Here is a 25,941-nt window from a genome sequence, read left to right on the forward strand (position 1 = left end):
AGACCAACTGGAAGCAAAACATTTCGTGAGGCCAAAATCAAATGGACCGACGATGTCCACCTCTGAGGCGAAAGTAAGAAGCTGAAGCAAGAAGCTCGCAGAAATTTGCAGATGGATTCAGGCAAAGTTGCTCTCAGAAGAAAACCGGACATTCTTGTAACCAGACCAAGAGCATCAGCTGAGAGCCAGCATGTTCCGCAGGTACTCACGTGCTGTCTGCCTTTGGAGGGTCTCCAGACTCATTACGCTGTGAAGCGTCTGCTCTACTTCTCAGTTTACACTCACTCGTATATTAAATAATAATTATTATTATAACCCCTGATCACTGCGAATGTAAAGGACTGGAATCATCTTATCACGAGGATCTGATTCTTAAAAATTATTTTTCAAAGTAATTAGCAGACAGCAAATCATGACCAGGTGTGCTGACATTGATTATATGTTGGTTTGGGGGTGTAGGGAGGATGTAATGAAGATGCTGTGTGTAATCTGCTGTGTTTACTGTGCTTGATGGGTAGTTAGAGGCGACAGTACACTCAAAGTACACTGAGAGTGGGAGGAAGGGGGTCAGAAGGGACCCACAGCTTATTTTTGACCAACGGCCCCTTAATAGCTTATTTGTCCATAATTTACAGTGTATTTTTTACTCTTACTTGTCATTAATATTGTAAAGAAAAGGCCCACGATATATTATCTTGTTTGATGTGCAAAAATATTACTGATATGTGAAGTTTTGCTATTTAAGTAGTGAACTGTTGCAATTTTAAATATTACCCTAATTATCAGAAGGAGCAAAGAAAAGCTCTGGTTGTTTAAAAGCTTTATATAGTGTTATATTGTAAATCAAGCTTTTGCTTTGACCTAAACTGTAATTTCACTGCAGGTCAGTGCTAAAAGTCTTGAACTCACTAAGGTGATTCGTCTTCTTGAGGATCCTTTGACAGTAAGTTGAACTTGAGCATCATCAGAATTTTTCTGTTTTAAGTTATGTTATTTGTAATCATACTTTCTATTGTCTTTTTCACTGAAGGCTAACTTGAAGGAGAGACACCTTTTCGTCCTGAAGAAACTACTGAAGAGAAGCCAAATTGGCTTTGTATCCTTTTTCTCTGGATTCAGTCCTCTGATACACACTTGACATACAAGTTTGCCATCTTTTCCAAAATAAATCTCTCTCAGGTGTCACACTCTGCAGCAGACTGTCAAATTTTCCACATCACTGTCCCCTGGTGCAGTGATGGAAATAGATTTGCTCTCATGCAACCTGAACACGGAGCCAAACTTCGTTCCCAGGGCGCTAATTTGCAGCTGCATCGCTGTGTCTGTCAGCATTTTCCCTTCTCAGAAATAACCACAGTCACGATGACTCTTTGCCCCGTCGCTTTCCCTCCCTCGCTGGGATTTACCTTTCTGCAAGCAAACACTTTACCAAAAATGTTAAAACTTCTTAAATTATTCCAAGCTTTTGAAGGAGCTGACGGGCATCGCCAAAGTACTCAACATCTGTGCTGAGAAAGTCAAGGATCATCCTGAATATGTGCCTATTTTGTGTGAGGCACTTAAAATTTGCGGGTAAGAAGCTCAAATATTTCAAACCTCTGTGGAAAACACTGGTGTTTTTTCTCATGCCATCGCCTGAACATCGACATGTTGGTTTGCTTCATATCAGGTTTCCCTTCCTGAAGGAGAAAGCATCTGATGAGCTGAACTACGCCCAGGACGTCATGGAGTTCCTCTCTCACATGGGTACACAGATCAGTTATTAAACGGCTATTTTCAGGTTTGCATGTCACGACCGCGTCATTACTGATAGCATTTACATTCAATTTTCAAAATGAATGTGAAGACATGGAACTTAAAGGAAAAGGCTGGTGTTATTACATTTTTTGTTACTGACAAAAAATCCAATGAAAAGACATAAATAATACACTAGTCATTTTTTTAATACTTCTTCCCCACATTTTCTGTTTCTGTCTGAGCCCCAAGCCCATTGGTTCCCTGCAAAGATTTAAAAACAGGTCACAAATACACAGTCATTAAAAAAAAGGTTCGGTAATTTTTTAAAACACAGGGTGGTTTTCAGACAAATAGATTTTTAATGAGTATTTCCTGACAGATGTGTTTCTGTTGGCAGGGTGTCTGATGAGGGTGTCAGATGCTGAAGTGAGACAGCAGATAGTTGAGTCTGTGAAATCATTCTTCAGCTCTGTGGCTCCTAAACGGCTGCTCGATGGTACGGATCCTCTCTCCAGGCCAAAGCCTCGGACTTCCCACTCTGACAACCGATTTTCTAGACTTTCACGAAGTGAGGCTCTCTCGTGGCTTCCGTGGTGGCATGCTTGTGCTTTTGTTTCTTTTCTTTTCTGTGTTTTTGTTTGTTTTATTCTTTCATGTCTGTCTTTTTTAACGTCCTACTAATATGTCACAAGGCTGAAAATGAACCCGCATTGGCTGATGAAGCTCGGAGAACATACTTGTGAAACTCATTGTTCAACTGTAAAACAGTTTTGTCCACATATACCAACACACTGTTGTGTATATCACAGCATGAATCTGTATTTTAATACATTTTGTCATTGTATCACTTCTTCTTCTTTCGTTCTTTCTTTCCATATTTGAATATGTCATTTTCTCGTCTTCTCTGTAGTTTGTTTTTTGTGGTTTATACCTTACATCTGCTGAACTATTGTATGGACCTTTTGATCTGTTTCTGCAGGGCTCCAGCCGACCTCTCCAGGCTACAGGCTGCAGCTGCTGGAGCGCAGTGACCTGGCTCAGACGTTGCTCCTCTCCATGGCCGCTCTGGAGAACCAGCCCTCCATCAAGCTGCAGCTCCTGCAGACACTTCAGATCCTCTCCAGCTCCTCTGGTCAGTAACTGATTTTATTCTGCATCTACTGAGGGAGCGGAGGAGGGGATCTGTCAGACATGTCAATCCAACAGATGACCTCCTTCATTAGATAAAGTAGCCAGCTCTCAAGAGCTTAAATCAGCTCATTCCAAAATAATAATCAGACAAACAATCACAACAGTGATTTTAAGTGTCCTTGAGTCAATGTCAGCAGGTCAGCGGGTTGTTTTATTATTAATCACATCTCTTTCATTGCCTTTCATGCTCATTTAACCAGATATGAACTGTGTGTCAATACTGAATGCACGAGGAGCAGAGACGATCTGTCTCCACATGAACGAACCCGACCCGTCCGGTCAGGTCCTGCTCCGCTCCTCCGAGATCCTCTGGAACCTGCTGGAGAGAGGCAGCAAGGAGGAGGTCACTGCTCAGCTCAGCAGCATGGAGTGTGTCATGTACGTGTCTCCTGTGGGTTTAAGATGTTTTCAGATGTGGCTGATGGCTTGTAGGGTTCATTTCACTTAATGATCTTTTATTCACAACAAGCATTTCTAAAAAAATTACAAACTTTTAAGATCTAGAGGAAGTTATTCGATGTACCACCTTCCATCCACTAGAAAGCTTAAAGTGTAAATACTGACTTCTCATTCTGTACAGATAGATATGAGTTATCTTATTTTTTTGTTCATTCGTATCTTAGATCTCTGAAAGAAGCGTTTTTTCACCAGCTGATTAACAGTGTCCGACATTCTGACCTCCAACTCGCAAACGACCTGCTCGTGATCACCACTCTCATCGCTGAGAATCCCAACTCTCTGCTTGTTGTGAGTACAGGATCAGTAATTTTATGATGGAAACGCACTGCAGCTGATATTTTAGTCACAAAGCTGCTCAGTATGTAGAGAGAATGTGTAAAATGTACCGCTACAATTTGCTTGACGTCATGTTTCTGATTTTCAGGAGAGTTTATTTGCCAAACAGCTCGTTGCTCTCGTCACATTTCCAGAGCGTGAGGCCACTTTTACTTCCTTTTTACATTTGAATATTTTTGAGTGCTGAAGCATCTTTTATAGTAACAAAATTGCTTTATTTATGTTTTAGTGAAAAGTAACAACCCTTTGGTGCGCAACCTCAAGCTCAACTTCAGTAACGAAGACTTGAAAATGAAGAAGCTGTTGTTGAATCTGTTGGTTTTAATGTCAAAGGACTTAGCTGCCCTGCAGGTCAGTCGCACACTCAGTTAGTTTCTCTGTAATTGTTTGAATAAATGTAGTGAAAGGTCTAAACGTGCAAAATGTTCCTTCCATATTTTTCTGTCTTAGCTTTACAAAGAAGAACGAGTTCTGCAGGCTCTGCTGATGCACGTGAAGCCTCCCGCTGTTTCCTCTGCGCGCCGCTCAGGTTCACGCCACTGGTCCTCCGTCCAGCAGGAGGAGCTCCAGCTGCAGGCGCTGGCCACCCTGGCCACTGTCGCTCCGCTCATGTTGGATGACTACAAGTCCTGTCAGGGAAACACATGTCTGCTGCTCCTGCTGGACTGGTGCGTCAAGCAAGGTGAGGATGGAGCAAAACATTTTGTCCTGTCAGAGTGAGCAAAACTCTGAGACTCTAAGATGACAAAAAACAAGGAAAAACATGTAGCATAGCTAGAAATAACTGTTAAAAATATTTCTTTTTACAGCCTTTTATCATTGCTTTAATTTTTCACACTTCAGCTGACACTTCAACTGCTTTCATCTCCTGACAGTTTAACTATTTTCAGTGAAAGCACACAAACTGACAGTTCAACTGTTCACAGGGCTTGAACTTGAAACTAAATTCGCTTTCAGAGTTGAAATTTAAACAGAGACTTCAAGCGCTTTCAGTGCTTCAACTTCAACTAACACTTCGATTGCTTTTAGTACTTGAACTGCAACTGCCATAGAACATCTCACATGTAAATGATCAATACTTTAAGACAATGTAACCCCTGTACAGTGCTCATACCTTAATTTAGCCTTCTCTACTTTTCAACAATGTCACAATACTCAGCGTATTGAAGCCTTTATTCACAAAAGATTAGAATGTTTATTATATGTCCTCCTTTTGTCCAGATGCTCACTTCAGCCAGGGCCACAGCTTCCATGCCACAGGAGGAAGAGGCAGTAAAAAGGCTCAGATGCGACACTGTGTCAGAGTGCTGAGATCTGTGGCATCTGTAGGCGACGACTCAGTCAACCAGGACCTTTGTGATGAAGGAGTCATGAGCCAGCTCCTGGGTAAATTAAATTAAAACTTCCACGTTACAAAGTGCACAATATCAGTGGAAACGTTTTACATAATAAGCGTGTTCAGCACAGACATACCTGTTGTTTTGTCTCAGGGATTCTGATGCAGATGGAAGCAAATCCCGAGGAAGAGGATGTCATCACCCTGGAGATGCAGTCAGATATTCAGCTGATACTTTCAATGCTGTGTGAGAGCGACATGCACAGAAAGGTGAGATTAAGATCCTGGTAAGAGCACTTTGTAACGAACCAGTTGTCACCATGAGACAGCTAAAAAGTAGTTTAACTCCTTTAACTGACTTTTGTGTTTCCAATTATTCTGAGGACAAGTTTTTGTGTGTAGAGAGGCAAAACAAGTCAGGTAATATTTAGCGCTATGGGTGAAAAACAATGTTGTTGTTCCACAGGAGCTGTTTGGATCAGAGGGAGTTGAGATGGCAGTTCACTTCCTGAGGAAAGGCTCCAGCAGGTTCTACAGCGGGCTGGGACACAACAAGCTCATCCTCTCCACGGTGGACTGTGTGTGGTCAGTTCAGCGGAAGACAAAACACACTTTGAGAGATAAACTGGCCAACTGATTTAATTTATGTTATTATTTATGTTTACATCTGGCTCCATCATTGAGGGTTTCTGTTCCTTCCATCAGGTCCTGTATTGTGGGCTGCTACACCACAGAAGATTTCTTTCTGGCTAAAGAGGGGGCGTTGCTTCTGCTGGACTTACTCAGTGTAAGTAGCTGATTGATTCCCAATATTGAATCCCATATGCACCGAAATGTAAAGTGTTAATATGACACTGTCTCTCTCTCCAACAGTCGAGTCCCACATGTGGACACTACAGCATCCTCGCCACCCTGCTGGAGTTATGTGACAACCCCAACACTCGCTCTCACATCCTGAGCTGGAGGGACCACAGCGGTCAGACAGCTCCCAGACTCCTGCTGCAGCTGTGGAGGGAGGAGGAGGAGGAGCTGAAAGTCAGCCGAAACCCACGCGGAGGGATCGCAGGTCAGTCCGCAGCAAGACAGTACGAGGCTGTGCGTGGTTCTCAGTCACTTGTATCTAGACTGACCTGTTGGTCAGCAGATTGACAGTCAGCCTGAGCATCAGCAGGTGTGAGTGGGAGTGAAAATCAGCACTTAACTAAAATGTTTCAACTCATTCACTGAAATTAGATAGTGTTCACGTTGTAGAAAGTGCAGAGAGAAGTACCAAGTGTCAAACACTGTCAGTTAGAGGCCAACGCACAGGTAAAACACAGGTGAAACAAAGTGGAGCTGGTGGGGCAGGTTCAGGTCCAGACACAGCTGCAGTGCCACTCTTTCTTTCTTCCACATATCTAACATTTAGAGATCCTTCCTCCTTATATTCTGCTTTTTCACTTTTGACTTTAAGATCCCCAGAGGCCCATCCTCAGTCTTTACCAGCAGGAGGACACCCAGCTCTCATTTCCCGCTAACGTACCGAGTGCTGCGGTGCTGGAGATATCAGAGAACCTGCGGTCAAAGATTTACTCCATCTTCTGCAAACTTGGTAAAGCAGTTATTAAATAACGAGATGAACTTTAGCAAATATGTTGTCACTTATTTAAACAAGTCATCAGCATCTGTAAATATGCAGATAATGATATTTTATGACAGTCATAGATAGATAGATAGATAGATGGATAGATAGAGACACATGTATGGATATAGATAAACCGTATGGTAATTATTTGTTGCTTTTGCAGGTTTTCAAGACCTTCCTGGATTATCAGCAGAACATTACGTGACCTTGAGCATCGTGAGGAGATATCTGGACTTCAAGGTGGAACTGCTGTTTAAGAAAAGACAAATAATAGTGCTGGACATGACATTAGTTGTAACTACCAGCAGTTTTCATCAGGATTGTGTGTTGTTTTTTTTTTACACCATCTGAATAGTTTGAAAGATGTTGCGATCACATTAAAATTGTCCAGTGAGCTGCAAAGTAGTTTAAGTCTTACTTTAAAATGTAACAGGAGTGTGAGAGCCAGTGTATGTCCTGCAAACATGTTAAAGTGTAATTTTAACGCAGTAAGCAAAGACTGGACACCACCCGAAAACACTGCAAACATGGAGGTGTCTGTCATGGTGCTGTAGGTCGGCGAGGTGTGGGAGGAGATCATCAGGGAGCTGAGTTTGGACGGCGTGAGGCCGATCAGCCCTGACGAGGAGGCTCTGAGCACCATCTGTGAGATTGCGGAGGACACGGCGAGGAGGGTCGCGGCAGAACAAAACAGCATCCTGGAGCAGCGGGAGAAGGAGGAAGCCGGCGAGGAGGAGCTCATGTACACAGAGGTGCTGAGAGTTTCATTCAGTAACATCACGAAGAGTAGAAAACTGGAACAACGTCACGAAGAGAGCCTCAGGCTAAGTCTGTGGACGTCAGCTGAAGATTTTTTCTTTAATGAATAATGCTCAAAATGTGTTTGGAGTCATTTATCATGAACTGCTGCACAAACTTTGAAAGAAAGAACTGTGGCAGATGTGTCCCACAGTTGTTTCTCGGCAGTTTGTAAATGCAGAGCTTTGACAGCCGGCTCTCTGGATGCTTTCTAGTAAATCTCACAGAAAGTTGATTTATCTCTGGGACTTGACGTGATCCATGCAGACACAGCAGACATCTTGTTTTCATGATTTGCACTCTGACTGTTTTTTTGGTCTATTGCAGATTATGTCTCGCTGGAAGCAGCGGCAGCTCACAGCCAAGTCGTGGGACAGTTACGTCTCCAAGACTTCAAACTACGAGATCCTGAAGGTTTTTCTCTTTAATGTCCGCAGATGTAACCATAAGTCAGCGTCGCTGTTACAAAGTGACAACAACTGTGGTGTTTTTTTTGCAGGAAGTAAAAGCACAGAGGGAGAAGTACATTGAATCGTCCAGACCCAAACCAAAGTGTGAAGATGCTGCAGGTCATCATACAGAGGTCTCTCACTAACACACAGTACTGCTCACTGTCAGTCGTTTGGCTATAGGAGGTCAAAACTGCAGTACGTTCAGCAAAGTGGTTGAATCAGTTTTTTTGACAGGAAGTGATCACAGTTTTACTGAACTCTACAGGCAGAAAGTGGGAACAGCTCTCTCAGAGGACCCTCCCCTCCACATGAATTACAGTGGAAAAGTATTGAAACAAAAAGGAGAAATACAGATTAAAGAGTTTTATCTTTATCAAAATGACGCATATAATGTGATTCATAAAAGAGCCAGAATGAGGAAGCAATCATTATTTAGGAAGTAATTATTGCCTTTGTGGTCATTTTGGGCACTGGGGCTGTTAAACAATGTGCTTTTCTCATCATAAATCCTCTTACGGTGTAAAAGTAAATGCTCTGACACAACAAGGAGACCTGCTCCCTGATGATTACACGCTCTGTGTTTTGCTGTGTGTTTCAGCATTTCATCGGGCAGGTCTTGTCTGTAGAGAGCACCGACGCTCAGGGCCCTGCAGGAGTGAAAGTGACGCTGGCCAGAGCTCCCATCAAGGCTGCAGGTCAGGACGCAGTGGGCCCCACAGCACAGGACCCGGAGTACTTCAGCACCGTCTCTGCAAAAGAGTGACGTCTGCGAAGATTCTGGTTCAACACAAGCCCTTTACACCTTTATTTCATCTGATAGATTTTAATGTACATCCAGCACAAAATGAACCTTACAGACCGAACTTTGCAGCACACAAACGTTCATTTATCATGAATAGTTCAACAGTTCATTCTCAGCATCTGTAGACACTGAAGGATGTATTTGACTTTGGCAGCAAATGCAGACATGAAGTCACTTGATGAGCACAATCAGCACCTTGTACAGTAGCCCACCTCCAACCCCCCATATAGACACACACACACACACACACACACACACACACACACACACACTCACTGCGTAGGAACTGACTGGCCTTTGTGGCCTAACATGTCTTATTTCAGTATGTCTGATACACAGTACAACTGTAAACATTCGTGCAAATTAAATAAATGAAACGTGTGCCTGTTTCAAAAAGTGTGCTTCAGGTGGAAAATTTAGTTCATATGAAACTTAATTAAAGAATTTGGTTTTTAAATGTATTCATATCATTAAACCTATGATGGCACCGTTCAGGCATGTTTCTATGCATTCATTCTTTGTTTGTTTATATAACCAATGGAGCCGCTGTGGCATCATGGAAACTGAGGCCTTATGTAACATCAAAATAAAAACCATTAAATGACTTTAAGCATAAAAAAGTTGAATTGTGTCCAGTAAAAATGAACGCTCATGTCAGAGGCCGCAGCGTGTTGTGTTTGGCCGCTGCAGCGCTCAGATGGTCCATTTAGGACAGTTGTTTAAAAGTATTTTCTCCGTAGTGTTTTTGGGTTACATAAGTCACTGCAGCACATTAACACACATGTTTCCTCAAGCGTGCAACATGCTGCGCCGAACCGCTTCTTCCTCTCTCCCTGCTCTCACCCGTTTCACTGGCTGGATGACCAAATCATCTCTGACAGGCCGCCGCTTTTCATGCAGCTCTGTGAGTGCGTGTCTGTGAGTGTGTGTTGAGCCCGTCACACTGGGATGTTCACACTGCACAAAAGAGCAGGGACACACAGGAGCCTCTTCAGTGCGACGGGCTGCCGCTGTTTGTTCATGCTGCTGAGGGGCTTCGCATGCTGTCTGTCTGCAGCCGTCGATGAAGGTGAGGGTGGCCGCTGCTTTAGGATCGACTCCCCGAGGACCCCTGAGCATCAAACTGTGAGACAGTTTAGATTAAAATAATGGATCATTTGAAGATTTTTAAGTAGGTTGCAGGTGTGAGATGTTTTTTCCAACAACTTTTGATTAAGTGAAGCTGCGTTTAAGAGCTGTGTGTTATAAATACCTCATCTGATGAACATTGATGTAACTAAACAAAGTGGATTAAAACTGTTTAATGGTGTTTTACTGGTGACAGATTCAACATGCTACGTTCAGGTGTGGAAAGGCTGCTTGGATACTGTAATATAAAGTATTGAACAGAATATTACTACAAAAGATCTTGATTAACAAAAGGGGCCATTCTCCATTGGCTGTGAGACCTTCTGTCATTTCTGCTCTTCTAAAAGTTAATTACAAAACTTTTTCAATTAAAACAAAATCTCTGTAATGGGTTCAGTTATCTCATGTTTGTCTGGAGATGAGCTAGAAGGCAAAATGACCGAAATATATTCATTACATCTTCTGACAAACAGGTTTTTTAAGAGCAGTGTTCTCAAGTGTGTACACTTTGTCTGACTTACTTACTTACTGGGTAGTTTTACCTCTTCAGATCAATAAAAAACATTCAGCTGAAACGATCTGAGAGGAAAGATTCACTCTTTGTGCTCACAGCTCGTAAAAATATGCAGCTTGTGACAGAAACAGACCAAAACGTTCAGGAAGAACACCTCTGTCAAAAGATCTTTTCAGAGCAGACCATAAAACAAAAGTGTAACTTTTGGTGGATCACAACTTTCAGAGCTGAAATCTTCCTTCCTACACTGTGAACTTGAGGAGGGCTGATGACAGTTTGTCCTCCCCTGCAGGAAGGTTGTTGGCTCGTCAGAGAAGCTCCAGCAGCAGAAATGATCATCAGGCTGGGAAGACTGACACCGGGATACTTCCGTCTCCTCCAGGTGGGTCACGAATACTCACTCTTTAAAGCATTATTTCTGTCTTTAAGTGACTGGTCTCCATGGCTGGAACAGTTTTTCAGCTTTAAAATGTGACTCTTTTCATACATTTTATCGAAATGCTTTAAACTGAGGGATGACGGCGATTGACAACAAGTGAATGAATATTTTACAGAGAGCTGATGCAGCTCGTCTCAGGAGGTCACATTATGTAATCTGTACAGGCTCCACCTCACAGTTCGTGCTGCGTGAAAGAGAAAGAGAAATGTTATGAATAAAGTCGGGGGGGAAAGTGTTGGCATGCGTTCTGTTTGCCACAGTGTCCTTTTAGAATCAGACTGAGGCCACCACATTACTGTTCAGTATATGTGCAATGTAAAGTTTCGACATCATTCTTTTCAAAATCATTCTCAAAACTACTTTTGTATTTGAATTTTATTTTAGTTTTATTTATTTTACTAAATTGAACTTTTATTGTTATTCCATCAGTTGCTGGTGTTAACATTTACTAATTATACACACTTTATATTTACGGCTCTTTTGTTTTTATTCTTATGTTTTCTTTTCTGAGCACTCTGGCACTAAACACGAAGTACAGCTGAGGCTAATGGGAATGCCATTGGTTTTGCAGATATTTGGCCAGAAACCAAAGTATTGATGTCAGTAGAGATGGAAAATCACCAGTTATTACAGTTTGTCCAGAGAGGAACATGACTATCTGTCCATAAATTTGTGACACATTCTCAACTCCCTGAACTGATCGACACACGGGCACAAGCTGATGTATTGGCATAATAATTATACACATTGTGGCTTTAATGTGAAAGAAAAAGTTCCATGCCCTCTAATCACCGGTGCATGTCTGTCTGTCTTCACCTGTCTGCAGAGGCAGGTCTCAGGTGAGGTCCGGATGCAGCCACAGAGCAGCCTCATCGAACCCATCGCCATGACCATGGCCACAGTGGGGATGGGAGTGTCTCTGTACAGCGCCAAGCAGATGGCAGAGAGAGTGCACCCGAAACTTCCAAACGCCTGAGATGAGTGAGAGCCCGTCAGACCGCCGCTCTGTGGGCTCCTGTGAGGGATCGTTTGTCTGTTTGTGTACGTCGAAGAAGGCTTGAGGTGGAGGAGGCTGAGAGAGTTAGTGTGTTTGTGGTGTTGTTTGAAGGGAAATCTAAGTGTCCCGGGAGGAAGATGTGAGCCATTGTTCAGTCCCAGCAGGAAGATTTGTCATTTGTTCCAACACGTTAAACTAAGTGAGCCTGTAGTTTGAGCACTGTGCGTATTTACCTTTCAGAGGACTGCACATTTCAGCAGTGACTGTATTTTAAAGCAATAAATGAGCATATCATCTGTCGACAAGGATCTCAGGATTAGAGTCTGGCCTGCAGCCCCTCTTATTTCCTGCATTTTATAGTTCAACAAAGCACACAAAAAATGTGTTTAATAAAAATAACCACAGAAAATATAACAGAAATGAAATAATGAGAAATTCTCTGAGCATGCCAGCTTGTTATTATTGATTTTAGTCACAGACGTGCACTTTTCCTTCAAATTATTTCAGTTCAGTCATTAGTTTGTTGTACTTTAGCACCTTAAAGTTTTGAATTTAGATTGTAAATCCTAACCAGCATCAGACCTTTCAGTATTTATCATTCATGAGTCCGACTGTAACCAGCCATAACAGAGGCTCCTTTCATCAGGGTATCCTCACTTTGCTGAATTACAATATCATGTTTGTACTAGAATGTAAGAAATAAAATGTCTGTAAATGTAAAACGGTGCTAAAAGATGAAAAAAACACTTACTTTGTATTGTAACACATTTGGTGAATTGATGTAATTCTCAAATAAATGCGCTCACAGTTTTGACATCTGGAAACTGTTTTCAAGGTGTTTTTTGTAACGTTGAAACAGCTCCGTTCTGCTCAGGCTGCGTCCATGTGGAACCGTTTTGTGGGAAACTGTCGGCCGGCTGCACAATCTGTGTGGAGCGACTCATGTGGATGAAACTCAGGCAGGGGAAGTGATTCTGTGACGTGAACGAGACGCTGAGATGAAAGTCAGCATGTTCTTCAGCATCAAACAGGTGCATTTTCAGATGAGAATGAGGACCGTGCTCCTCTTTGTCACATCATATCCATCACAGACAGGCATTAATTTATTGTATGCTTTCCCTGTGAGACCGTATAATGACTCAGGCCACTAATCTGTTCTGTCACATTAAAAACCTGCTGACGTTCCACAACAGCCTCTTCTTTACATGCTTTTTGCAATCTTGTTAAAAAACAAACAGCCTCTAGATTTATGTTTCCATCAGCCTCCGCTGAGCAGACAGCAGCCAGAGGAGGAGGAGGAGGAGGAGGTCTGACTCCGTGGGAACCAGTCAGGGTTGTTGGTTTTACTAATTCCTCTCCGCTGGGGGCAGACAGGGATGAAGAGGACATGTGAGCTTTGAATCATTTGTTTATTCTGAACTCATCTGAAACTGGAAACACACATTTTTGAATTGTAGCTGGATGTTGATTTTACACTAGTGAACTGATACTTGCTCTTCTTTCTCAGCTGTGAAGATTTGTACAAAGTCAATAAAGAAAATTCAATCGCAAAAGAAATATGTATAGTATGTGTCCTGTACCAGTTATGGAGGATGTATACTCTGGCTGCCTGGTGGTCGCTGCGGTCCTCCTCTCCAGCAGATGTCACTTTCACTCTGACTGCTGAATTCTGAATGAGCTGCATGTTAAAGAGACACAGAGTCCAGCCTGAGAGACTTGAGCCTGATGGATGTAACCGCCTGACGGTGATCCTCAGAGGAGAAAACGAGTTTGGATCAACCAGGCAGGAAACCATCAGGCTGGAAATCATCTCAGCGGCGACTAAGAAGCGTGATGTTAGTTTAAAAGCGCCACCCTCCGATGACAGCAGCCGGCCTGTTAGCAGCATACACCACCGTTTGTTTTTCTACCGCTATGCGTAATTTCAGGATGCCTGGGGAGTTTGTGCGTAAAAGTACGCGCTTCTCCGCGGCGCACCACGCTCGCTTCCCGTACTATCCTCATCTTCATCTTCATCGGATCTAGAGCTAAGCAGCAGCCGTCTGAAACAGTCTGAAAATGGCTGTGCTCCGTCCCGCCCGGAGCCGCTCCGGACCGCGTCTGACGGGCTCGCTGTGCGTTTTGCTGCTCTTTTTCGCCTCCACTGCCGCCGCCAGTCGTGATGCTGTTGCGGGACACAACGAGACGTGGAGAAATCCTTCCCTGGTGACGGATGAGGACTCCCATCATCACAGTAACTCCACTGCTCACAGGAAGGCTTTCCCCGTCCTCTCCTTCAACTACGACCACGTCAGGCAGCCCTTTGAGATCTCTCTGTGGATCCTCCTGGCCCTGCTGATGAAACTTGGTGAGTGACTCAAATTACTGAAGGACTTTTGATTGGTGATTAATGCTCCACTCCAGTATTACTGAGGGGGCTGGGTAATCAAAGATTAAAGGATGCAGACCATCCAGACTGAAGAGGAGGGTCCTGAACTGTACATTTTGGCCTTTTTTAGTCGGTTTACTGTTTTCTTGTGTTCACCTTTCTTCTGAAAGTATAGAAAATGCTTTTAAGCTTATTTGTATAGAAAACTGTCATGTAGTTCAACAGAGAGGAGGAAAAAACTGAGTACCAAGCCTGAACAGCTGTGATTGAGATACATCATGACTGAAGATGTTCACCTTGAAGCAAACAGTTGCTGAGTTCCCATAGACCAACTGGAAAAGTGTTAGATGAACTGGGCTTTTCCTGCATGCTTCATATACATGCATACACACATGGACATACATACAGTATATACAGTACAGTACTGGAGCTGGGACCATAGACACCAAAAGCTGCTTCACAAACTTTACATTTAGTCCATAGGCCACCAGGCGATCGAACAGAAAGCCAGTGTAATTTGCTTTTTCTTGTTAGAACTCTGGTTGTAGCACTTTGTAGCAGCTTTGGTGCACCTACAGTCCACAATCGAACTACCTCAGGAAGTCAAAGAAGGTTATGGAAGCTTTTCAACACTTTCAGCATTGTGCCAAAACCCCAAATGTTCAGTTAGAAATGAGAGTAATTATTAATGAGTGGATTAATGTTACAGTTGCGGACGGAGATGGTTGATATCTCCTCACTTTCCGCCACTGAAACAATGAATATTGAGCGGTAACAGAGCACTAATAGTCTTTCCACAGACTTCTGCAGTTATGTTCCACTGACTTATTTCAGGACCTGATGGTGTGAGCGTCTGTCTTAGAGTTTAAATATAGACTTGGCAAAAGGTTTGAAAGCAGTTCAGGCTAATTATAGAGGTTAATTGTATCTCTGGAGATCTATAATTGTGTGTCATCTCTTGCCTGTGACCTTCACACTCCTCATATGCTGAGAGGCTAAACTTTGGACACTGGCTACCAAGAAGTTATCCCACAGGCGAGTGGTCTGCTCAGTTCTTCTTGAAAACTATATTTCAATACTTTGTCTTATGGTGGATCCTCCAAAATTTTGTTGACTGTATTTTATTTTTGGAGTATCTGAGTAGAAGTGATCCTACCTGCCCAAGACATCTTTGACCAGCCACCAACCAAACTCTACTCAAATTTCAGAGCGTTTAAGCAAACCACAAAATGCCACATTAATAGTTTATTTGGCGTCCTGAGTGTAGCTACAGCTCTCATTACAGTGAGGTTTATTTCTTCCACAGTACAAAGTACAAATAATGACGCATTTTGACTTTTTTAAAAATTATATTACCCATCATGCCACTGTACTGAATGTCAAAACAGCGGCAGACATGATCCTGATTCCAGTAATCTGTCCTGAGGTCTGTCGTTGGCTGAGTAAGCAGAACGAAGCTCTCTGGCATCTTATCTGTCCGTCCAGCTGTTGTCTCCGAGGGCCGGTCCGACTTCCTGTCCTAATGCACTGCTCGATAACAAAGATCCCAGTGTGCAGAGTCAGAGAGGAGAGGAGGGGGCGAGGACGCCTGCACACAAGACCACTCGCAGAAAACGTTTGTTACGGCAGCCTGGACCCCACGTCACATGACGGAGAGACTGAATGTTAAGGCCTCATTCAGCTGAGAGACAAACGGGCTGAATATGAAACTAAGAGCCTGTCTCCAAAAGCAAGTGAATCCCCATAGACCCCCATGTTAAAATGCCCAACTTTACAGCAGAAATAAACATGTTTACAGCCTTGCCTGACACGGCTGCTTTGAGTGACAGCTAGCTCCTAGGTTTAAGCAACCAGGCTTCATTCAGCCACGCTCCACCTCTTTACTCATTTTTGGATCAGCTGGGAGTTTGGCCCCATCAGGCACTGCCAAGATGGCTGGATATGTACATTAGCAATCGCTTGCTGACAAGTTCACCATATCAACTTAAAAGATGGTGTGCACCGCGTGTTGTCGCTGCCAAAAAACAAGTTCACTGTTTGTACTGTTTTGCTATTTTCATCAAATGATCTACTTAGCTTCTTATGCTAACAGTTCACCCACAGCTACTGTGAAGTTAGCAGCAGGCTCATGTTAGCTAGCTAACTTAGAAAGTAGCCAAACTATTCTGAATAATAACATTACGTCATTCCTAAAAATGTCTCACCTCTGAATCTGTGCTGCAGACATCCAGGATGCTGACTCTTGTGAAGTTAAAATCTTCAAACCTTTTCTCTCTGCAGGTTTTCACATCATTCCCAGAGTGTCACACGTCGTCCCCGAGAGCTGTCTGCTGATCGTCGTTGGCCTGCTCGTGGGCGGCATCATCAAAGCCATCGGAGAGGAAGCCCCCGTCCTCGACTCTAAGCTTTTCTTCCTCTACCTGCTGCCCCCCATCATCCTCGATGCCGGCTACTTCCTGCCCATCCGGGCTTTCACGGAGAACCTGGGCACCATCCTGGTGTTCGCCGTGGTGGGGACGCTGTGGAACGCCTTCTTCATTGGCGGGATGATGTACGCCGTGTGTCAGATTGAAGCAGCCAAGCTGGGCAGCGTGGACCTGCTGTCCTGCCTGCTGTTCGGCTCCATCATCTCAGCCGTGGACCCCGTGGCCGTCCTGGCCGTGTTTGAGGAGATCCACATCAACGAGCTGGTGCACACCCTCGTGTTCGGGGAGTCGCTCCTCAACGACGCCGTCACTGTGGTGAGTCAAGTGAAGGCTTGAGGGGCTGTGGTGGAAGAACTTTTTAATCAATCTCATGACCCCTCAGACCACTTAGGTTGGGAATGATGGATGAACAGAAATGGTCACTAACGGTATACAAAGGAAAACTGATTATTCAAACATCTTATTGTTCAGCTCTAATGTTGCTTAGCTACAGCCGTCTTTTTGAAGACATTTTCTTCACTCGCATGCTTGTTTCGTTCCATCACTGCTTCAGTGATCAGTGATTGACGAGTCGGCCCTCTTAACAGGCAATAATTGACAATGTGGTACAAACCATCATCATTTTATTATTAATTCACGTCTGTGCTCTGCTCCGGAGATTAAATGTGCTGTTTGCAAGATCGTCTGAAGCATTTATCAGCAGCTTAAATGAATTAGTTATATTAATGTATCAGTCTTCACTGTCTGCATTAGAGCCACAGGCAATTCAAACAGCATTATTAAGGTTAGTGACATGTTTGGGGAGAAAGAGGAAGAGTCTGCGGCATAAATCATAAAGTTTAATCAGATAAGTTCACAAGCTCCTCAGTCTACCTCTAATTTTTTAGCTCATATGAAGGTTAATGTTTGATTATTGGAAAATTAACCATTTGGAGCCTCTTTCCACACAGTGAGTTTGACATTGTGGTCTCTAGAGATTGATGAAAGACTCCAAAGTTCAGTTTAAAATCCAGCTCTGTCCTTGTTTGGATCTTTGCTTGATGACAGTTTCTATTTAAAGTGCTGTTTATGTTCCTGTTGGGCCCATTATGAGTGAAAAATAGCTTCATTTCAGAGGCTGAACTCTGCTGAACTGCTGATGTTCATCTCACAAACACTGGTCATGATAATAATGATGTATTTTGTTTTGCAAGGTACACTCAGTTGCCAGTTTATTAGGGACACCTAGCTAAAACTAAAACAGTCTACTTCAACAGTGTCATGTTTTAGAGAGGCGTTGAGCTGAAGCTGAGAGCAATAAACACCTGACATTTACCTTGAATGAAACACAAAACAGACCATGAAAGACTCAGGACACGTGTCTCTCTGTGCAGGTTCTGTATCACCTGTTCGAGGAGTTCTCCCACGCAGGGACTGTGACCGTGGTCGACGCCGTCCTCGGGGTGGTCTGTTTCTTCGTGGTTTCAGTGGGAGGCATCTTGGTGGGAGCCATCTACGGCATCTTGGGCGCCTTCACGTCCCGCTTCACCTCGCACACCCGGGTCATCGAGCCCCTGTTCGTTTTCCTCTACAGCTACATGGCTTACCTCTCGGCTGAGGTCTTCCATCTGTCGGGGATCATGTCGTAAGTCCCAGTCTTATGGGTGGGATTGTTAATGTTATACTGCTTGTCTCCATTTCAGCCTGTTTTTAACATGCAACGCTACGCCGGGCGAGCAGTTTTAACCAGCCTTTTCTTAGTAATTTTAAGATTGTTGAAGTTTTTCACTTAAAAGAATAGTTTGACATTTTGGGAAATACACTTCTCGGAGTGAGATGAGAAGACTGGTACCACCCTTACATCTGTATGTTAAAGCTGCAGCCAGTTAGCTTAGCTTAGCATAAAGACTGGAAGCAGAGGGAAACAGCTAGCCTGACTCTTTCCAGCACTTCTGAAGCTCACTAATTAACAGCTAGCTATCACTGTATCTGTAACTTTTCTGACAACCTCACAGTGTTGATGAGACCACAAGAAGTCACTGCGACCGGCCAAGAAAGAGTCTGACACACAACTCTCATAACCCTGCAAAAAAAACAAGTTTTACCGCATTAACTCTTGAGCTTTAGAGGTACATTTTATTACCTTCAGGCAGAGCCATGCTAGCTATTTCCCCCGTTTATGTTTATTATGCTAAGCTAAGCTAACTGCCTGCTAACTCTAGCTTTATATTTAGCTTACAGACATGAGCCAGACCTCACTCTGCTTTGTTAAGTTGGCAGTTCTCCTCGAGTTCCCTTCCTGTCTCAAACAGGTTAATCGCATGTGGCGTGATGATGCGGCCATACGTGGAGGCCAACATCTCCCACAAGTCCTACACCACCATCAAATACTTCCTGAAGATGTGGAGCAGCGTGAGCGAGACGCTCATCTTCATCTTCCTCGGCGTTTCCACCGTGGCCGGTCCTCATGCCTGGAACTGGACCTTCGTCGTTTTCACTGTGATCCTCTGCCTGGTGTCCAGAGTGCTGGGTCAGTCAGGATGACAATACGTGACTATATAGTGACTTATGAGGGTTAACTAGCCAACTAACATCCCAAAGCCAAAATTTCACCATTGCAGAAGATAAACACACTTTGTAGGAACCTGGTTAAAAAAAATGTTAAGCAGTTTAAATCAAATTTTGGGTCGAATTTGGGTGAATTCAACATCTTTGGCACGTTGTTTAGTGCCTAAATAAAACAGCATTTTAAATAAATTTAGCTCTGATTCACAGGTTTAACTGGTTTATTCTCCGTAGTGTGCTAGCAGCAGCAGCTGAGGCTCATGGGTATTGTATTTAAAGAATAATGTGATATTACGAGTATTTATTTGTAGTTCTCAGTGTCGCCTCTTTCCTTCTTTCCTGTCTTCTTCTTTTTAAGCTCCTTTATGTTGTTCCCTGCGTCTTTCAGGAGTCATTGGCCTCACGTACATCATCAATAAATTCCGTATAGTGAAGTTGACCAAAAAGGACCAGTTCATCGTGGCCTACGGTGGCCTGCGAGGTGCCATAGCCTTCTCACTGGGGTTCCTGCTGACCAACAACGAGATGAAGAACATGTTCCTCACTGCCATCATCACAGTCATCTTCTTCACTGTCTTTGTGCAGGTGAGAGTCGTTCATATGACAAACTTATTTATGACATCTGATGCAGATGTTGATATTTACAGAACAGAGCGGCTGATATCATGCATCTGATAAAATATGACAATTTATTAATAATGAAAAATTAGGCATAATTTTGCTGAACTTAAATGAACATTAATTCAACACTATTTTTTTTTTGTTTGCATTGTCTCTGATGGCTTGAGTAGATCTGCACTCTGGCTGCAGAGGACCTGTTATGAATACATAAAATATTTTTAAATGTTTTAGTGCACATAACAGCATTTATCAACAGAGGGCAGCGTCTCCTTGTTTCTGAGAGAGAATGAAAATTTTAAAATTACCAAACCAGTAACCACATTGCTGCTTCCTTTTTTACGTTATTTGCAAATCAAGTTATTTGTTAGTCTGACCTCAGAGCGTCCTGTCAAACAGTGCAGTCTACACTGAAAACATGTTTCAACGCACGCTCTATCCACGCGTCCTCACGCTATTTCTGTCTCCAGGGAATGACAATCCGACCTCTGGTGGAGCTCCTGGCAGTGAAGAAGAAGAAGGAGAACAAAGGATCAATTAATGAGGAGATTCACACACAGGTGAGATCCGATGTGATTTATTTCACATAAAGAATTTCACGTAAAAGATCGAAGTTCTGTTGATTTCACACTTTCTGTTAGTTCATCGTTAAGATTATGCAGAAATAATCGAAAACTCGTTCTGTCTTCAGTTCCTGGATCATCTCCTCACAGGAATTGAATGCATCTGTGGTCATTATGGACATCATCACTGGAAAGACAAGTATGATTTTCTTAACGTGTCCTCTGTCAGCTCCCTGTTACTGTCGTTTGTGAGTAAAGTCACAGAGAAACGTCCTTTCAGTGGCGTTGAGTTGTTGGCTTGAAACAGCCAGTGGTCCCACTCATGTCCACCTGCATGTTTTATATGAGGAGTGGGTTCAAAGATGTCTGAGGGTCTTATGAGGATGTTTATTAATATTATATGTCGTAGAATGACTGAATTATAATAGGAGGAAATTAGCGAAATGACACTGAGGGACAGTATAAATGTCTTAAATGAAAATAACACAAACAAAGCTGAACCAATGAGCGATTCCTCTGCTGCACTCAGGCTGAACCGCTTCAATAAGGCCTACGTGAAGAGGTGGCTGATCACGGGCGAACGCTCCACCGAGCCTCAGCTCATCTCCTTCTACAACAAGATGGAGATGAAACAGGCCATGATGCTGGTGGAGAGCGGGAGCGCCGCCAAGCTGCCCACGATTGTGTCGTCCGTCTCCATGCAGTAAGTATCAGTAAGGAGGACGAAACCTGGCACAGGACGTTAAGTTAGTTTGAAAAGCCTTTCAAGGTTCCGGGTTGACAATGAAGACTGAGAGGATGTGCATCAAACACCTCGTCAGCAGGGACTGGACAAAACTGACAAAAGCATTTATGCTACACAAAACTATGCTTTTTTTTTTTACTTATTTAGTCTTAGTTTACGTGTGTTGCCTCTAAAAAATGTTCAGACATGGAATCACAAGCCCAAAAGGTTGCATAGATGAACCCCTGCAGAAATATGTAATGCTCCTTTTTGTGCTTTAGTGCAGTTCTATTAAGACTCTTGAGACTCTTGTTGGTAGAAACGTTTGGTTTTAGGATATGTTCCCTGTGTTTCTGCAGAAACATTCAGCCCAAAGCGCCGGCCAGGCGACGGGCGATCCCGAGCATCTCAAAAAGTCGCGAGGAAGAGATCAGAAAGATTCTGCGAAACAACCTGCAGAAGACCAGACAGAGGGTCGGTAACACGGCTGTCCGCTTGTTGATGCCTGTGATGTGACGAGCGCACGCAGGCTTTGGTAACGAGCACGCTGGAAATACTAACTGTGGCTTTGCTCCTCAGCTCCGATCCTACAGCAGACATGACCTGATGCTCGACCCGTTCGAGGACAACGTGAGCGAAGTTCGCTTCAGGAAGCAGAGGGTGGAGATGGAGAGGAGGGTGAGTTTAACACCGACACCGATTTCAAGATTATGATTATCAGCTGTGATTTTTAAATTCTTCAGGTGTTAAGTTATGAAATAAAGTCCTTCCTGACAAACCTGTGTCTCATTCACAGATGAGTCACTACCTCACAGTTCCTGCAAACCGCCAGGAAACGCCACCAGTAAGAAAAGTCTGCTTTGAATCAGGTCGGTAAAACATACAATCCAGAATTTATCTTATCATATGTTAACAGTTATATGGGGAAATATGCCTTTTCTGCTTAAGTACAGTAGTCACATTCCAGTACTCTCTGTATGTGCTGTGAACCTCAAACATTCAGTGTCTGTTTGGCTCTGATGTGAGCTTTTACACAACCATGATTTTAAAGCCCCTTTTATAATGAAGCTTTCATTAAACACACAACTAAACTATTTGTACTAAACAGATTGAGGGTATTGATAAAGCCGATTACCCAGAGATTAAGATGTTTCAGGGGGCAAAGCAACCAGAAGCACAAGCACCCAAACATCCCAAAAACATTAGGATTTTGCTGACGATGTTCCAGCACTAATATGCCACTGAACTGTGTCTGTATCCCAGAACACCAAGTTTACACTTACGATAACAACGAGAGCCCCAGAGGCCCAATGGCTGAGCCGATTCTCAGCCCTCCTGATGCCGTCAGCCTGCAGAGCGAATCACCCCAGAGGCCCAGTCAGGGCGGCGCACAGAGAGCCAAAGGCGCCGCTGAGCCGAGGGCCAAAGTGCCGGACGAGCAGGAAGAGCTGAAACTATCACGCTGCCTTAGTGACCCCGGTCCAAACAAGGAAGAGGAAGGGGATGGCTCCTTCATCTCATAATAAAGCACAGATTTCTCGAGAGCAGAGGATGATTCATGACCTCCACATGTCATCTGCTGTACTCAGTGAACGGAGATCTCTGATGTCGTAGCAAAGCTTGATATTTATTCATTGAAATCGTTTGAAGTGTTATTCTTTTCCATGTTTGTGTTCGATTGTTCTTTTTTTCCATAAGTTCCTGAGGATTTTTATCATGTAACATATTACCAAAGCATACACCACTGGCCGTTCGCTGTTTCAGGATTGTGTCGCAGCCTGGAGGGAGCCAAGCGTCAGTATTTTGTGTCTTAACAAGCAGACTTGCTTCAAATAGTACAAAAAAAAAAAAAAAAAAAAACGAGCACTTGTTTTAAGAAACTTGAAGCACCGGATGGTCGGAGTTTACCCCCTCAAAGCACAGTATGAGGAATCTGTAAAGTAGAGCTCGACAGATGTCCATTGTCTCCGCTGATATTAGCCGATATATCAGTATTAACATATGTATCGGCCAGTAAGAAAGTGCAGTTCAAAAATACCAAAGAAACAGTGTCCCCAGAGCAGAGTTTGTCCACAAGAGAGCGCTTGTTTTTGACCCTGCTAGTGACATGACTTTATGTCTGTCTGTCCACCACTTTGTCCAAAATATCTCAACAACCGTTCAGTGGATTCCAGTGAAGTTTCGCGCAAACATTGATGATCCCCAGAGGGTTTTCTCTGGTGAAATACTGTATCTCAACAGCTACTATCAGAAAATATGATACAGATATTCAGATGAATTCTAATGACAGAAGTGAATTTTTAATCTGGAGCATCATCTTTTTATAATTTGACCTGCAAAACAAATTCCCAGCAGCCTCTGCTGCACTTTGTGTTTAATGCTAACACTGAACTTAGATGAGGATGGTAAATATGATGCCATGAGCATGTTAGCATCCTGATTTTAGCATTAAACTCAAAATTAAGCTCAAACCCAGTTTATATTCTGGCCTCTGCACAGCCGTCCAGTCACACTGTGAATGTTGGATCATCTGTTTCAGAAAGTTACAGAAATTGTCAGCGATGCTCGGGAAGGATTTTGGTGAAGGGGTGTCTGAAGCTGTTTGAATGTCCAACAAGTAGCTCTGAAGAAGTATACCTGAAGTATAAGCTGCCTTTGGGCTTTTTTAACTGTATGGTGTCCCCTTTGTTTATTTATTGGTCCAAATTCTTTAAATAATAATAATAATAATAATAATAATAATAATAATAATAATAATAATAATAATCTGAGAAGAAGATGCCCCGATTTTTTCAATCTTAAGAAATTTCAAATATCAAAATCAGTATCTGCCGCAGAAATCCTTATTGATCAGGCTACGCTGTTAGCATTAAAAACTACAAGAGCGTAGAACAAACACATTTTATCCTGGTGAAACAGAGAGCTCAAATCTGTTGATCCAGAAGGTTAAAATAAGCTGAAAGTCAAGAATAAACTGCAATTTCTGTTTGACCGAGGTCTGTGAAGAAGCTTAGCACTGTGTGCAACATCGCTGCATGACTGATCAATGTTTTCTCAGGGACTGCAACATGGCGCAGTATTAACAGATGCCCTCTGCACAAAGAAAAGTGTTTCTGTCCGAAATGTGCTCCACATGTGCTCTATTTACGATGTGACTGTTCTGTGAGCTTGAGTTTTTTTGAAGTGTCTTCAGTAACATTCCAGCACTAATCGAGTTTGTCAACGTTTTTGTACCGACGCTTCACAAATCTGTGTTCCTGGTGACTGAACATGCTTCGAGATGTTTATTGGGAGGTGAATCACCTTTTCACATCTGCACTTCACAGCACTGAACTGCCTGAGCTTTTGCTGCCTGCACGTTTGCCTTAAAATGTATTTGCTTTTCTGTGTGTTTGCCAGTTGAAGTATTTTTATATATTGAGGAAAAATAGTACTCAAGTCACAAGTATTTGTCAAATGCAGGAAAGCTTTAATTCTTGTCTGAAATAAAGGTATGCCATTGCCAAAGCTCAGTGTTGATATTCTCTGATTTTGTTGGATTTCATCGATCTGTGCAAACATCTTCACATGCATCAACTACACATTACTTTACATCTGTTGTTCCAGTCTGTAAAGATGCTGCACCACAGCCTGTAAATAAGGACTAAGATAAATTCAGCCCATCATGGCTCTCACTGGAAATCCCGGTCCAAATAACAGGGACTCTGAAGTCCCCAGCATGCCAACCAGCAGTGTGGTTGATGGCGTTAGACAACAAGAACAACAAACATCCTCCTGCAACACGACCAGCAGACATGGACTTCAACGGCACTTGGAAAGTTTATTCTGAGGAAAACATTGAGGATTTCTTAAAAGCAATCGGTAAGAATGTTTTCATATTTAAAGGATTTATTTGCCTATGTATGTATGCATCACACTTAAAAAAAAAATGTCTTCAAGGTGCACCTGAAATGGTTGTCAAAATGCGAAAGGATGTCAAACCGGTGATAGTGATTGAGCAGAAAGGTAAAGACTTCACCTGCACAATGAAGACTCCCATCTGCACCAAAGTCCACTCATTCAGCATCGGGAAGGAGTCAGAGATGACCGCTCTGGATGGGAAGAAGTTCAAGGTGATTCAAGCCTCAAACTCTTCATGAATATTACGGGCACAGAAGTGAAGACATGATAGTTGTATGTCAGCTGATAGTGCCAATATTTTACCCAGATAAGTGTCTCCATTCAGGGATCTATGTAGGCTCCAGTCAGCAAATTTCAGTGACTCCTGTCAGCATTTTGAAGTAAAGTACATGTTGTAAATGATGCAGAGATCCTCCTCAGTATACTAACCAAACAAGTCAACATTTTTGGGGTGGATGGGTGAATTTTTGACATAAAAGAAACACAGATGATGCTCATTGAGGAAATGCCATGAAGCTTCTCTTGAGTTCGCTATCAATCTACTACAGTGGGAGAGAATTGTGTCTGTGTCCACCTGAAGCAGTTGTGAAAAATGAATCTGATTTATGCACTGGAGGCATGATTTATTCTGTGGTTGTACAACGAGTTTGAAATCGACTGCCTCATGCAATGTTTTTGGTCTTGAGCAGTGCATGGTCAGTGAGGAGAATGGGAAGCTGATTGCTGTGACTGACAAGTTCACTTCTGTCAGAGAGATCCAGGGCGATGACATGGTTGAGGTCGGTGGCTTTAATTCTTTTGAAAACTGCCGTAAGGATGAGGGATTCAGTATTAGACAGAAAGTGAGAGGCTATTTTTTTTTTAATGTGAATCAGCCATGTTTTCTTTCTGTCTCTGCTACCTCACTTTTCCAGACTATCACTGCTGGCTCTGTAACTTTCATCAGCAGAAGCAAACGAGTCTGATCAACATCAGGCACCAAATG

The 25,941-nt window shown here is 43.0% G+C and overlaps 4 protein-coding genes across 5 annotated transcripts; all 4 read left to right on the top strand.

The window, feature by feature from the left end:
* Positions 1 to 78: 78 nt before the first annotated feature.
* Positions 79 to 9,323, top strand: cfap69 (cilia and flagella associated protein 69). Its single transcript, XM_076754966.1, has 23 exons — positions 79 to 201; positions 884 to 943; positions 1,031 to 1,096; positions 1,463 to 1,572; positions 1,670 to 1,746; positions 2,135 to 2,305; positions 2,717 to 2,869; positions 3,129 to 3,306; positions 3,552 to 3,675; positions 3,812 to 3,860; positions 3,953 to 4,074; positions 4,174 to 4,405; positions 4,945 to 5,109; positions 5,214 to 5,329; positions 5,526 to 5,644; positions 5,765 to 5,846; positions 5,933 to 6,125; positions 6,513 to 6,650; positions 6,847 to 6,923; positions 7,238 to 7,435; positions 7,809 to 7,895; positions 7,981 to 8,064; positions 8,532 to 9,323. Exons 1-23 carry the CDS (start codon positions 112 to 114, stop codon positions 8,694 to 8,696), a joined length of 2,856 nt encoding a protein of 951 aa, XP_076611081.1. The 5' UTR covers positions 79 to 111; the 3' UTR covers positions 8,697 to 9,323.
* A 274-nt stretch (positions 9,324 to 9,597) lies between these two features.
* LOC143335231 (transmembrane protein ZNF593OS-like) lies at positions 9,598 to 11,918 on the top strand. Of its 2 annotated transcripts, none has more exons than XM_076754494.1 (3): positions 9,598 to 9,860; positions 10,670 to 10,759; positions 11,643 to 11,918. In XM_076754494.1, the coding sequence occupies exons 1-3, from the start codon at positions 9,684 to 9,686 to the stop codon at positions 11,790 to 11,792; spliced, it is 417 nt and encodes a 138-aa protein (XP_076610609.1). In that variant the 5' UTR covers positions 9,598 to 9,683; the 3' UTR covers positions 11,793 to 11,918. The 2 variants fall into 2 exon arrangements, with proteins under 2 accessions (XP_076610609.1, XP_076610610.1); XM_076754495.1 differs by having other exon boundaries at positions 9,693 to 9,804.
* Positions 11,919 to 13,465: 1,547 nt separating this feature from the next.
* slc9a1b (solute carrier family 9 member A1b) lies at positions 13,466 to 22,895 on the top strand. The gene is made up of 12 exons (XM_076754492.1): positions 13,466 to 14,160; positions 16,462 to 16,922; positions 17,981 to 18,231; positions 18,899 to 19,116; positions 19,540 to 19,736; positions 20,240 to 20,329; positions 20,461 to 20,531; positions 20,862 to 21,035; positions 21,416 to 21,530; positions 21,636 to 21,734; positions 21,853 to 21,925; positions 22,320 to 22,895. Exons 1-12 carry the CDS (start codon positions 13,872 to 13,874, stop codon positions 22,577 to 22,579), a joined length of 2,298 nt encoding a protein of 765 aa, XP_076610607.1. The 5' UTR covers positions 13,466 to 13,871; the 3' UTR covers positions 22,580 to 22,895.
* Positions 22,896 to 24,774: 1,879 nt separating this feature from the next.
* On the top strand, positions 24,775 to 25,921 carry fabp10b (fatty acid binding protein 10b, liver basic). The gene is given in 6 exon segments (XM_076755042.1): positions 24,775 to 24,802; positions 24,805 to 24,828; positions 24,831 to 24,917; positions 24,996 to 25,168; positions 25,646 to 25,735; positions 25,871 to 25,921. Coding segments are annotated over 6 exon segments (453 nt in total).
* The last annotated feature ends 20 nt before the right edge of the window (positions 25,922 to 25,941 follow it).

This window comes from Chaetodon auriga, chromosome 17 (assembly GCF_051107435.1).
Source record: "Chaetodon auriga isolate fChaAug3 chromosome 17, fChaAug3.hap1, whole genome shotgun sequence".
Lineage (NCBI taxonomy): Eukaryota > Metazoa > Chordata > Actinopteri > Chaetodontiformes > Chaetodontidae > Chaetodon > Chaetodon auriga.